Source organism: Falco naumanni, chromosome 1 (assembly GCF_017639655.2).
Source record: "Falco naumanni isolate bFalNau1 chromosome 1, bFalNau1.pat, whole genome shotgun sequence".
NCBI lineage: Eukaryota > Metazoa > Chordata > Aves > Falconiformes > Falconidae > Falco > Falco naumanni.
Genome location: NC_054054.1, coordinates 116,660,300 through 116,674,179, shown reverse-complemented (window position 1 = coordinate 116,674,179; position 13,880 = coordinate 116,660,300). Strand labels below are relative to the sequence as shown.

Genomic DNA, 13,880 nt, shown 5'->3' with positions numbered 1-13,880 from the left:
GAGCACATCGGCACCAGTGGACCCCAGACCAGCCCTGCGGGCAGCACAGTTGTGGCATATACACATGGGAACCCGTTTGCAAAACTTTGTCACTGCTAGCACCAGAATTAACTTCTTCAGCCTGCTCGAGCTAAGGTTTTGGGCATCACTGTTAAACAGCTTCTTGTCCTGTGCCTGTCCATCAGTTCTGATGCCATGTTGCATCTGTCCTTCCTCCACAGGAGTTACCCAGCATGCAGGAGCTCTGGCCGCAGGCAGGGACCACCACACAGATACTGCTTCCCATGCAAATGCCAAAGAAAAGCGAGCTCTGAAGCCAATGCACTGGCACGACTGGGAGTATGAGCCTCACACGATTGCATAGGAGGGGAAAAGAGTGGCACCGGCTGCACTGCTTTGTTGGATGTGCTATAGCCTTGGTGATGCTTCACAAGCATCTTTCAAGTCCAGGATCTCCCACTTGCTCCTGGATGTTTTCATTTCTCACCCCTCAGCTGGCCACTGCAGGTGCCAAACTTCATCCCCCACCCCTTATTCTTGCTGGAATTGGATTCTCTCCTGCTGCACAGCTACAGACGGAAGATATCAGTGAGCTTCCTCGGACAGTTGCTGTAGCACACAGCCAGCACTCCCCTCATTGCCATCAACTTTGGGATCCCAACCCAAAAGTCATTTGGCTAAAGGGCCCTTCTAGAGACCTTCCCTCCTGCTTTTTCTGTACCCGCTGTCTCTAGTCATAGCGGCAGCTGGATTTCAGCATCAGCCCTCCCCCGAGCGCAGCGTTGTATTCTCTTGTGGCAACACATGTGATGGGGAGGAAGGGGTTGGTTCTCCGTATTTTCTGTATCGAGCTGCCAGTTAGCCACTGATACCATTCAACACTGAAACACAGCTGACCGTCACCCTGAGAACAGAACAGGGAACGCTCAAATCACCTCAGATAACATCACACCTCTGCCAATTTGTGCTGCCAATGGCAAGAGGAAGAGCCAGGCATAACGCTGCTCAAACAAAGGCTGCAGTCAGAAAACAAAAATTTAAAAAAATAAAATTTAAAAAGAATTAAAATAAAGTAGAGAGAGAACCTTTGTGTGGCAAGCACTATGGATCAGGTACAAAACAGTTCGTTGTCCCTGCAAACACTGTCCTCTGTGATTTACAGGTATTGCAGGAGCACCATAATGAGCGGTGCCTGTGCATGACCGGGATACACAACAGTTTTGAACTGGTCTGAATCTCCCTCCCATGGAAGCAGTCTGTCTCCCGAAATAAACAGAAAGAGCTTACCTGAAGCCCTAATTCTGGAGGGGCTTTCCAGTCCGGAGAGGAATTTACTGCCCAGACAGGGGCTTTCCTGCAGTGGGAGCAGTACGCAGCCCTCTCTCCTCTCGAGATGCTACAGCCGCTGCCAGCTGAAGCCCTGCCAGGGCACAGCTCCCTGCCGCAGAGCGCGGTGCACAGCGGGCCAAGCCGCACCGGCACGGCCAGGGCTGGCTGCCTCCTACCACCATGCTCCAGCCCCAGCAGCTGCCCATGGGCCCCTGTGCCCACAGCCCCTTGCTCAGCACCACCCCTGGGGGGGCCAAGGGGGGGCCAGCAGTGATGCCAGCACTGGCAGCAAGCGGGGCTGGTGGAGATGGGGCTGTTTCTCCTCCCCATCGTGGTGCTGACTTTCCGTTCCCATTTTGGTCACTGGTCCACACCCTGCAAACACACAGAGGCTCCTGTCAAAGGGGAGCTCTGGACACCTCTCCTCCTGCCCTCGTTTCTATTCAGGGATGCTTTAGTTTTCCCTGCTTTAACTTTCCATCATCATGTGGCAGCTTTAATGAGACACCTAGCAAGTCGGCCAAGTTTCTGAGGGAAGCAAAGGTATTTGTGCAAAGAAAAAGATGCTGTTTGAGCTCTACTTCTAAACCACCTATCCTGCAGGGAAGCTTCCTCCTGATAGATGTCCAGATCCTCAGTGCTTTAATCAATGGATGAATTCTCTAAAGTTTATAAGGGAACAGATCACAAACCGAGCAATAATTTGATGTTGCACCTCTGGTTTCCCACCCAGGAATTCAGCCCAATTCTCATTTTACTCCAGCTTTAGCAAATAAAGAAGGGGTGGGGTGGGGGGGTGGGGAGGGGGAAAGCCAAGCAAACAGCCAGCTTGATGGTATTTAAGTTGCCTTTTTCATTTCTCTAAACTAAGCTATCTCCAACTTTTTTTTTTCCTTGAATAAAACTCATAATAAGGAGATAGCAGCAGCAGAAGATAATAATAATAACAACAACAACAGACTTCTTTTCTAGCCTGATCAGCATCTCAGTATGCCCTGCACGGGTGGAAACTATCTTACTTGATAAAGACTGTACAGGTACCAGCACCAGCAGACACAACCACTCACCTACAGGTTAATTACAGGTTTGAAAATCCAAGCAAATTGATTGTGATAAGCATGAGCAAACAACTGATAAGAAACCAGCAAGGTTTGCCTTTTCATCCTGTTCAGAGACCAGCTCTGGCCATCCTCAGGGCTGCAATTACACATCTGGTATCACAACCCACCCAGCAGCGCAGGTGATGGAAAACCCACAGCGAGTCGAGGTCACCCACTTGTGAGCAGAGCCGTGTGGCACCCATGGGAGCGGGGCCGCTGGTGGGTGCCACAGCTGCCTTGTGCCGATGGCTGGGCACACTCTGCTCTCACGGGGCGTCAGTGCCAAGGAAGAGATGAGCTACTGAAACGGTGAGAGATGGCTTTTTGTCTAAAACCGTTAAGTGCTGCATGCACATACGCCAAGGGCTCTAGGCTTCCGCTGCCTGCAGCTCACACCTCCCAGGATCTTTTTCCCAGAATTTACAGCTCTCCCATGAATACCAAGGTGACAGTTTTGGAATGACACCAAATTCTCGGTATTGGTCCTGCCAGCGATAATGTGCAATAGGAAACAGCTCTCCTTAATCACAGGCACTCTGCTCAGCTCCTTGAGCTGATAAGCTGAGTGGAGAAACTGTTTCTACAGCTGTTTTTCAGGACCAACAAGTGGGGCTTGAAATGCTGCTTAAGCTTCCAGCCTGCTGCGTAAGGGAGAGAAAGGGGCAGGTTCTTGCTTAATCCCAAGGTTTGCCACTTCCCAGAATCCCACAACAGGGCTGGACCCAGAAACAGCCCCCAGAGTATGCCCGAGGCATGATGACCAGTGCTGATCCCCCCGCCTGCCCACCCTGCCCACTCCCCCTTCCTAACCTGCACGCGCCTTGCAACATCCCCTATCACCAGCCTTCTCCAGTGGAGTCCAAATACTACATCCCCTCTCAGAGGCCACGTTGTCCATCGTTTGGCAGTTTGCAGAGGAAAGAGGGTGGACCTGGCTGTTTCATGCCAGTGGTGCTCCTCTTTATGCCGGTAGAGCCTGACCCACGACACCCGGGTGGGGTACAGCAGCTCAGAGCCAGCCTGTGACCCCCAGCATCCCCACAGTTTTTCCAGCAGAACCGCTGCCTCCCCAGCTGCTCCCCAGCCCTCTGTCAGTCCTGTTCCAAGGGGAAACCTGGTGCTTGTCCCTGTTGAACAGCAACCTATGGAGAGGTTAAAAACCTGGACTGAGCTCCATTCACTTTAAATCCCAGTTCTCTACTGCACTCGCTTCCTGCACAGGTTCACCTATGAAGGTAATTCAGATGTTTTTTGCTTCATCTCCTGTCTCATTAAAGAATAGATTGGAACACCCCACCAGCAGGACAGGCCCTGCACAGCCACCTTCCTCCACCCTCCCAGCTTGGCAATGAACTCAGACTGTGGCTGACGGCTTGCGGTGAATGCACCGGCTCTGTTTCCCCCCATCCCTTACAGGCAGCACAAGAGGTGGCGGCAGAAACTCCATCATGTTCAGACAACTCCTCAGCGTCCTCAGGTTTCATTGTGCTGCCATAGGAGCAAAACCACATTTGTTTAAGCTTGGTTTGGTTCTGATAAATCACTCCCTTCCCTGTAATTTCCAGGTACTTGCAAAGGGTTGGTTTACGCTGGTATTTTCCCAGCAGCTGAATTAAGCTGAGAGCGCTCCAGCTCCTTCCCCCTTTCCAAAAGCTGGTCCTTCAGTTGTCCTTCTCCAGTCTCGCAATCTCACTTTTTCTCCACCCATTCCCAAAAGTCACTGAAAGAGGGAGCCCTTAGCTGAGGCCAGAAGCATCCTGGCAGGAATTGCTGCACGTCAGCTGATTTAAAGCACTTCACATTCCTGAGTGCACCTGCCTTGTAGGGGGACCTGGCCCTGTGGCTGACAGTTGTACTGAAGCCACCAGCTCCCAGCTGGACTCTTCCCAGTTCACGCAAACATGTCTTTGAAACTTTCAACATCATCCATCTCCATCAAGGACCTGACCAGTTTTTCCTTGTCTCCTTGTCTCACTGCTAACATGCTTACAGGACGAGCATAAGTTGCTATCCTGCTCCTGGAGCCCAGTGTCTCATTTTCTTCTCCTGACACTGAGGTGCTCCTGTGTTTGCTGTTTGTCACCTGCTTTCAACCCAGCAACCCAGCCATGTCCTCCTCGTGGCAGGTCAGCGAGGAACCCACAGCTTAGCCAGGTGGGTCTGGCACCATCTGTCCTCTTTCCTCCACGATGGCATGACCTGCATGTGTAGGATGAGGGAAATGGTACTGTCCCCTTGGATGAACCATAGGGAGATCTTCTGATGTCACCCAGTGTAACTCAGGGAGTGCTGAATGCTTTCAGAGATACAGAAAGTTGCTTCCTGAAGAAGCAGGAGTGTTTGCTGACACCAACCACACTTTCTTACCTTTGTAGTTGTGAAGAATTTCCCCGCTTGAATCCCTTTGTTGGCGTTGACTCATCACTGCTGGGTCTCTCTCTGCTTCACAGACCAGCTCCACATTTCTTAAAAAGGGACATCACAACTAGGTAAAACAGGTTTGGTTTACATCAACAACATGACAGATTCTTATTGATTTACAATTTCATTTTTCTCTTCTCATTTCTTCACTGCTGGGGATCTTCTAAAAATTCAACACCTTAGGGATTTTATTTCTTGGGGCTTTTTAAAGCCAGGGATGGAGAGCCAGGAAAAGAAGATAGACAGGAGAAACCACAAAGGAGAAATAACAAATCATGACATATGAACCTTAAAAATTTCCCAGAGAAAAAACAGAATTTGAGAGGAATAGGTGAAGCATCTCTTTCTAGCGCCCTGCAATGTAACGATTACGCCTTTTAAGTTACTTTCCCAGTTTTTTCAATCCGCTCCATCTGCTGGCAGCCAAAAATCATCTTCCCCTCCACTGTGGGAACACCCTAGCAGTCTTGGTGAGAGGAGATGAGGCAGCTCCTCCAGGGCCTCTCAGTGGGTGAAGCAGCACCAAGCCCCAACATGCGTGGGGCTGGCCGTGCTGGTGCTGCAGCAGGAGCAGGCATCTCCACCCCAGGCACCCACAGGGCTAACACGGCCCCCACCCATACCCCACTGGGGGCAGAGCTGAGTGTGTGCTGGAGCGAAACCTTCATGGTCAGAGGGTTTTTGCTGCCTGGCTGCAGAGCAAGGGGCTGGTTAGGTTTCTCTTTATTGTTTCCATGAGAGAGACACTTTACATAAGGAGCATGCATATGCAACGTCCACCTACCTGCTCTATCTGACCAGCACATGTTAAAAACCAAACCATATCTATCTATATTACATTAATTACTATACTTCATAAGTAACAAAGATTCACACTGCACACATATCTACTTTTTTTTTTCCCATAGAAAGTACGTGGAATATTTTACAGGCTAAAAAGGAATGAAGAGTGTGTCATTTATATTACAGCACATACATGCATATACATACACATACAGCTGAATATGTATGTTGTAGAAATAGTTCATTGATAGGTCTGCAGGTAGACGGATCGATGCAGTTCTGTGTATTTCCTGGCGTGGTTGTACGCACAAGGGGTATTCAAAGGCTTTAAAATGACTAATAGACGACTCAGTTCATGCGGATCGGATCGGAGTCCCACAACTTGCATATTTAGACACACCAGTCATACCAGGAGAGTTCAGAAAACACGTCTCACTATCTTAAACTATTTGTAAACACATTCTAACAGAGAGTGAGACATGCATCACAACTTCCTTTAGCCATGTTTTGCAATCACTAATCAACTGTAGCTGTTACCTACGCCCACTCTGCCTGGCAGTGAAGAGCGTGACTTACCGGCAGCAGCCACCCCCCGGGCACCCGTCCCCACCAAGGGACCTCCAGGCTCCAGTGAAATGAAATACTCAGGCAGCTGCTGAGAGCCATACCTGGGGAGTCAGGGCTGTGCAGGATCAGTCTGTTCCTCCATCCTGCAGGTGCAGTTCTCGCAACACCAGTGTGCTTGGCTGCCTGAGCCACCCTGCTTGAGGTCCTCTCTACAGATGGAAACACCAGCTAAATACACTGCATTGCACTTCCCATTGCTGTCCAGGAAGTTTTATGGAGTCAAACCCAAGCCTAGGTTATCCCAGAGGTGGGTAAACACCACAAAATATTTTTTTTGTGCTTGCTTTGATTTGCATTTCAGTTTTTGGGTGTCTTTGGCTGTCAAACGTTAGCCTTTGCATTTCTTTCTGCAAGTGCTACAGGGGAGATGCCGTGGAGGGGAGAGGGGTTTATGAGGGCACAGATGCAAATTTGGAGGAAGGCATGATTGGGACTGGTGCAAAAAAGCCCACCCCATTTTTCCCATGCACTCAGCTGTCTGCACCAACCGGCACAGGCACACAGGCTACAGGATGCCTGCTGCATCTGAAGACACTGATAATTATGCAATTTTGCATCGTTAGCACACCGTTACTGTTCTCAAATGAATTCTCCCTGCTAGGAAAACTGTTCCTCATGCAGACACAGGGAACCTTGTTAACTTTTAATTGATCATTGATTAGCACAAGTAAGATAAGGATAGTGGAGCAACAGGCATTGCCAGGGGAGATAAACAGCCACTGGCAGCCCAGAAATATTTCACTTGTCCAGCTCCACTCTCGTAAGGCCTGAGCAAAGGTCAGTCCCAAGACAAATGGACTCAGATGCCCTTTTCAGTCACAGGTGCTGGCCAAAACCGTTAAGAAATCAGCAAAATTCACAGAAATTTCCCATCTTTTCTACTTTACAACTGGCTGTAAGGGCAGCTAAACCATGCACGTGAGAAACAGCCGCGATCTACCAGCCCAGAAACCTGCAGCCGCAAAAGGCAACCAGGGCAGGGAATCTGGCAGGAGAAGATACCCCTTGGATTTTCTTCTGCTTGTCCCTTTTCTTTTGAAAGTGCTGGAAGGTCCCTTGACAACCCCCTCTGGGTCAGGCGGACCCTGTCCCCCGCTGGCAAGGTGAATTTGGCTGTCGTGCCATGGCTTCGTTAGCCGGTCACCGACCCGCAGGCAGGGAGCCAGGCTGGGGGCTCGCTGCCAGCAGGACCCGAGCTGTCCCCAGGCACCTCCTCGTCGGCTGAGGGTAATCGGAGATACAGCGACGGGAGCAGCCAGAAAGGAGGGGACGGTGCTTGTGGGCCTGTGACCTCCAACCAAGGAGACACCCTAATCCTGTAATGACACGTGGGGACTGGGAGCTGCTGGGAAGCCTGGCTCTGCTCTCTACTATTTCTTGCTACAGCTGAGAGAGCAGATGAGCACCTTTGGAATACCTCCTTGTAAGACATCCCCTGGAAACAGCCTGGTTCAGGTCCCATAACCCAAATCCCCAGATCCCTGCAGGCTTCCACACCCTGGGTTGTCCCCCACCTGCTGGTCTCTTGCTCTGGGCCACCTAGAAATGACATCCACGAAACTACACATCTACCAGGAAACAAGTACAAGAGGAAGGTTGGCCATGGCAATGCCAACAAACAAGTAACTGAGCACAATTTGGGGTCAGAGGTGCTGAGCTGCACAAGTGCGTGGGCAGGTCCTGCACCCAGGCAAAGTGCCCCATCGCCAGCTGAATGCTTAGGCTGGTTTTGTCCCAGCACACCATGTCCAGGTGCAGATTCCAGCTTTCTCCAGGCAGCAATCCTGATCCTGTGCCTGGCAGGCCACGTGAACTTTGCAAACAAACTTTTCCCCCCACGTGAACTTTGCAAACAACCTTTTTCCCCAACGTAACAGTAAAGCTGAAGAAAAATCAGTCCAAACAAATTCCATGTTGAGGAGTGAATGCCTTTTTTCCCCTTACCCAATGTCAGGTTGGTGAGGCTTCAAGATACAACTGTAATTGTTTGGGAGCATTCATCACGCCCCACAGCAATGTCTCCATGCAAACAACCTGATGATGACCTACATAGACCACAGAAGGTAGGTTTGATTGCCCATCTGCCAGAAAGAGGAGGGCACCTGCATTTTCTAACTTTCAGGGGAGTATCTTAACCCCTGCAATACTGGATCCAGGACAGGTAATCTCATCCCTGCCTACTGATCCTAATTCATTCTGTATTTCTAATTAGCCATCAGATCAGGAACAGCCGCTCAAGGACCCTTTCTCTGGATGAGTATTGCCTCCTCTTGTTCTTTACCTTACACACTAGAACGTCTTCATCCCTGAAGCTATTCAGACGTTGCCTGGACCCTGAGCAACCTGACCGATGCTTCCTGCATGCGTTAAGCTCTTTGCTTTCTGCCAGCACTGAGCCGTGGTGGCTCTGTGGTGAGACACTTGGCTCTCAGCCGACTCCTGTGGCACACTGGTACCCGACACAAGCATCCACACCTAGATGGCTCCTGGTGGAGCTGGAAGGGAAAAGCTTGGGTGATGACGCCAGTAAAGATGAGAAGCACCCATGCACAAAGCACCATTGGAGAACAGCAGAGGATGGAGGGTCACCACCAGTGATGGGTGGCGAGGAGCCACCCCACAGCACGTTCCCACACCACATCTCCATGTCCCACCCCACCAGCAGCAGAGCATGTCCCATTCCAGCTGTGCAGAGTCCAGCAGCTCCAGCTGAGGTGGCTGTGGGATGATAACCCCTGACAGAGCAGGGGACCATCTGAAAGTGCCGCTGCACCCTGATAAATTAACACATACCAAAACCCGCAGGGCGCTTTATTTTGGGTAAAACCTATCTCATTTGGGAAGCTCAATATAAGCTGGTGCCTCCAGCCTGAAACGCTGAACACACCTTACCCACTGCTTTCCCATCCTTCACAGGCAGGCTGCAGACCAGCTCAGCTTTGGTGCTGCAAGAGCAAAAAGGGTTGATTTGACCATATCTGCAAGATGCAAACTAGTGTTAAATAGCCTAGCCTTAACCCAGCCTTGCTTATTTTATCAGCAGCTGTTTGCTAAATCTTTTGTACTTACAAGAACAAAACCCTCAGCTATGCAGCACTTCAAGGACCAATCTGAACCCTGAGCCTAAACTTTTCGTCATGCATGGTTTTAGAACAAAGTACTTTCTTTCTGTTTGGGATTTAAGAATGCATGTTCCTCTTTCCTCTTTTCTTCTTAAAAGAGAAAAGAACAGGGAAGGGGGATTTATGGTTTAGGATTTGGGGGGTTTTTGTTTGTTGGTGAGAACAAACAAAAGCAGATCATTCCAGCTCAGAAAACATTTGCCTTACTTGCCTTTTCAAAAGACAGTTTTCTTTTTATTTAAAAAATACCTTTTGTTATTCTCTAACCTGAAAAAAAAATTATAGCTAATCTTTAAAAAAAGTGCTCATTAACAAAAGTTACTCTCATCTGTCTTTTTGGCTCATCTGAGCTGAAATGACTTTTCTCACATTGTTTATTTGATTACAACACACTGGCCTCCCACCTACCAACTAAGTCTCTTTCTTTGAATATCCACAAGAAGAGAAGGCGACACTTGACGTAGTTAAAATTTGCAAGTGTCATTTCATATTTCAGAGCACATTCAGTAGCAACGGCTCCATCTGCAAAGTCCGCATCCCCAAAGATGCTGAAGAGATTGCCAAGTTCAGAAATCCCCCAAAGACCTGGCAGCTGGGCAAAACCCTGCTGCCCCCAGTAGCCACCTTCACCCCAGGGCTCTGCTGTGCACCCCAGGGCTGGACCTTGCCCCAGCCCCAGGAGCTGCCAGGTGCCCAGCTCCCCAGCTCCCGGCAGAATTCCCAGTTCTCTGCAAGTCAAGGCAGGAAAGCTCACAGAGCCTCCCAGAAGGGAAGGGTATGCACAGATCTCACCTCGCGCACACCAGCTCTGCTAGTTTCTTTGCTCCTTAATCCAGCATGAAACCAGATCTGGATTTGCAACATCAAAACCTGCTTTTTACTCACAGCGCAGAAGCAGCTCAATTAACAGAAGCAGCTCAATTAACCTCTGCAGGTCGCCGTGTGTGCTCTCTGGGACCAAGCTCATGAACATAATGAGTTTATGAGCCTTTTCCTGCCCCCAGGTCAGCCCCTCTGCAAAGAACAGGGGGCTCCCTGCTCTCCTCCCGGAGATACGGAGATCCTCCAACCTGCTCGGGAATTACTGAACTCAAACACTGTACTTGTACTCGAAATAAATCAACATTTAATATTTTACAATTACTTTAAAAGTTCTTTGAACAGTATTTTACAGCTCAGCATAGACATGACACAGATTTGGTGAGGCTGCACACGTGTACAAAGATCACCTGAAAGAACCTCCGACTTCTTTCATTTCCAGAAAGCATCAGAGGTCAAAACCCTAGCCGGGATGATGAGTCCCTAGAGTTTGTGCTTGTTTTTCTCTAGAAAATGGAAATTCTCTCCTCTAGGATTTCTGCAGGGCCAGATGAAACAAAAGAGGTTTATATCATTAACAGCGGCAAGGATATATTTAGCCACGGATATCAAGATCACAAACAGCAATGTTTTCACAGGATAAGGTGCTATTTTAAAGTATTGAACAAAAAAAAAAACCCTCAAAAACAACAAAGCCAGCTGTCAAATTTCAGCCCCATTTGAGAAGACACGCACAAACCTGTTTGGGAAATGAAAAGTCAGTGAGAAAACTTTTTCCAAGCGCATGCGAAGAGCTGTTAAAATCTGATCTCATCCCTCGAGCCTACTGGACTTGCAATACTGCTGTGGAGGAGTGCACAGCAGCGACCTCAGTGTGCGCCCCCACATCGCCCACAGGCACCCCGTGAGAGAGGAGACAGCCCGCCACAACCTGGCCACATCTGGGTGTCCCTGCCATGTCCGTGCTGCAAACAAGGAACGGACACTGCTCCATGCATGTAGGAAAAGATGGGTGCTCCTGGAGCTGCTGCGTGGCCGGGGGAAGTGGGTCCTTGCCAGGAGTCCAAGCTGGCTTTGCATCGTGGTGGAGGCACAGCCAGCTTACGTTCAAGTGATGCTTTGCCCTGTGTGAGGGTCTTTGAGTCCGCAAGGCAACACCACCCTTGGGGTGGTTTATTCAAGTAGAAGGATGAAGTGCAGAGGCCTCGGGAGCACGTTCACATCTCTTTTTTGCTCATCCCTAGCCAGTGGCAGAAGCTGCATCCAAAGCTGCTGTGGACACCAAAGAGCCAGCCAGCACCTTCTTAACCCAAGATGCTCACTGCTGGGGCCAGAACAAGCTGTCCCTGAACAACAGAGGCAGTAGGAACAGAAAGCAGGTCCAGCAGCCAGCAGAGCCAAGGCTGGAGTCAATGGCACAGGAGGGATCCCCCAAACATTTCCAGGTGGAATGCGGAAGAATCCAGCAGGCAAACCTGACCCATGCTCCTCCAAGAAAACTGAAGTCCCCAGGGGCTCTGACACTTTTCCTGGCAGATTTAACCTCAAATGACACTGCTGCTGTGCCACCAGTCCTTGGGGGACAGAGCCCAACCTTGTCTTAACTAGCGCTAAGAGCTGACCAGGTCCTGCTTTCTGGAGGATCAAGGGACCCACACTGAACTAGCACACTGTGGCTGAACCCTGCAGCCCCCCAGCAGTAGCAGGGGTCCCTTCCAGACATTTCCAGGGAGCCCATGCCCTCGGCATTCAGATCCTGCAGCAGGCAGCATGCTCTTCTGCCTGCTGTCATTAGTGCAACCACCGACAACTACTGAGAAACAGCTTGAGGGCTATGAAACCAGGCAAGGCTTTTCCAGTCTCATTTTTTTTTTTTTTGCTCATGGGATCAGAACAGCTCTAAATACCCCCAAATATTGCACCTTTCTGTACCTACAGCCTTGCAGAGGGAAGGAAGAGGGCAGAAAACCTTTTTGCAGGGGAGGGAGGACCTCAAATCCAGCTGCTGTCTGCAAGTGTCACTAGTGGGTTTGGTGCTGGGTCCTTCTCCAGCAAAGCTGCCTCTTCAGGTGACCTTAAGGCAATCCTAGTGGTTTCCCCTTACTCCCTCCTATGAGTATGAGTGTGGTTCCTGTCATATTTCAAGCAACTACTGAGGATTCAGCCTCTGGGATGTCCCTAGCATGCAGTGCTAGGGAGCAGGATGTGAGAACGTACTCCCTGTTCAGCCCACATCTCATGGGTGAACTCTGAAATTCTGCAGAAATTGGAAGTTCATCTCCTGCAGGTCCTGAATCTACGGTAAGTACACGTACACACGACAAGCTGTCCGTGCCCTGGTATGGCTGTTGCACTCAATGCACTGGCACACAAGCAGCTTGTGCTGGGGTCTTTCTGGGCATCAGCTGGGCTGCTCTGCTCTGTTTCTCTGCAAGATACCCAGCTGTCATCATTTAAAGGAAACCTTGAGAAAGCTTGTCCCCCTTTCCCACAGAACTGTCCTGAGCATCCTCAACCTGTTACGGGTGAAATGCCATCAGGATATCAGTTGGGTGAGCCACAACTCCGCATGCATTGAAGGCCACCTACCACCACTCAGCCAAGGACATTCATTTTCCAAAATGTCCCCCCTCCATGAGCTCCCCCAGATCGCACTGGCCTTGGTCACTGTCAAATACAGCCACAGCACCATTTGCTGGCAGGAAAACGCCACTGTCCTTGCTTGCCTTCTCAATCCAGGTGTTGGCAGTCTGCAGATCCAAGTGGAGATCTTAGGGAAACAACTTTCCTTCCATTGCTGAGGAACCTTGAGAGATACCAGAGCACACCACCAGTGTTCCCATTCCCCAGGGCTGGGCCAAGCCCAGGCCAGGAGCAGCTCAGCCACCACGCTAACTCTTCGGCTGCAGGATGTCTTGGAGAAGCATGGCTGGGTCTCCAGCCCAAAGGACAGTCTGCTGCCTTTTCCTGAGCCTATACTGGTGTTGGATGGGAGTCTGGTCTGAAAGGACACAGGGTTCTTCTATGGCAGTGGTCCACTGAAGGTGGCAATGGGTAAACACAGGAGGGAATGAAACTCAGAGGGGTCCTGGGCAGGCAAAGAGGACCTTCTCAGTGCAAAGGGGTCGCTGTCCCTGGGTTTGTAGCACACGGAGATCTCACACCTGCAGGCGAACAAAAAGAAACCAAGATGTAAGTAAGGTCAGGTGCAGCACAGGTATCTGCAAATGAATGGGAATCAGTGCAGTTTTTAACAGGATGGGAGTCTGAGTGCTGAGAGTTCAGGTCTTTAAGCTGGCTCAGACTAGGACCTAGAGCAAAAGCATCCAGAAAAAGTAATTTTTGAAACTCATTAGGGAAAATGAGAACTTTTGTGTCCCCCAAGTTTTGGGGAGAGGGCAGTAGTTCCTTTTCCATTTTGTGCCTTGAATTCTCCCACGAGCCCCAAGTTGCACAACAAACAAGTTAAGTAAAACACTTTTCTTTGGGGTTATTTAAGAAGTAAGATCCAAAAGCTTTTTCCATTGGAAGCAGGCTAACCTGCCAGAGTTGTGCTCTCTCTGAGGGAGAAATTAAAATCCTTGTACGTTTTTAAGACCCGTGGATCAACCGGTTTGATCTCTTTGTGCTCATGGAAGTATGCTGTCTACAGGGAGTTTTCAAACTCCATCACCTGGGG

General features: G+C 49.9%; 2 protein-coding genes and 1 long non-coding RNA gene across 5 annotated transcripts in view; 1 reads left to right on the top strand and 2 right to left on the bottom strand.

Annotated features, from left to right (window-relative positions):
• The window catches only part of PIK3R6 (phosphoinositide-3-kinase regulatory subunit 6), a 51,764-nt gene extending 45,376 nt beyond the window's left edge, over nt 1-6,388 (bottom strand). For both annotated transcript variants that reach the window (XM_040580464.1, XM_040580474.1), the window contains exons 1-2: nt 6,302-6,388; nt 4,797-4,894 (exon numbers count right to left, since the gene is read on the bottom strand). The gene's annotated coding sequence lies outside the window, so the exon portion shown is untranslated. The remainder of the gene's footprint in view (nt 1-4,796; nt 4,895-6,301) is intronic.
• A 30-nt stretch (nt 6,389-6,418) lies between these two features.
• Nucleotides 6,419-12,981, top strand: LOC121081444. The gene is made up of 2 exons (XR_005825701.1): nt 6,419-6,507; nt 8,473-12,981. It is a non-coding gene; the product is annotated as an uncharacterized LOC121081444 (long non-coding RNA).
• PIK3R5 (phosphoinositide-3-kinase regulatory subunit 5) overlaps nt 10,486-13,880 on the bottom strand; it is a 62,597-nt gene continuing 59,202 nt past the window's right edge. For both annotated transcript variants that reach the window (XM_040580449.1, XM_040580457.1), the window contains exon 19: nt 10,486-13,365. In XM_040580449.1, the coding sequence (XP_040436383.1) occupies nt 13,224-13,365 (142 nt within the window). In that variant the 3' untranslated portion in view covers nt 10,486-13,223. The remainder of the gene's footprint in view (nt 13,366-13,880) is intronic.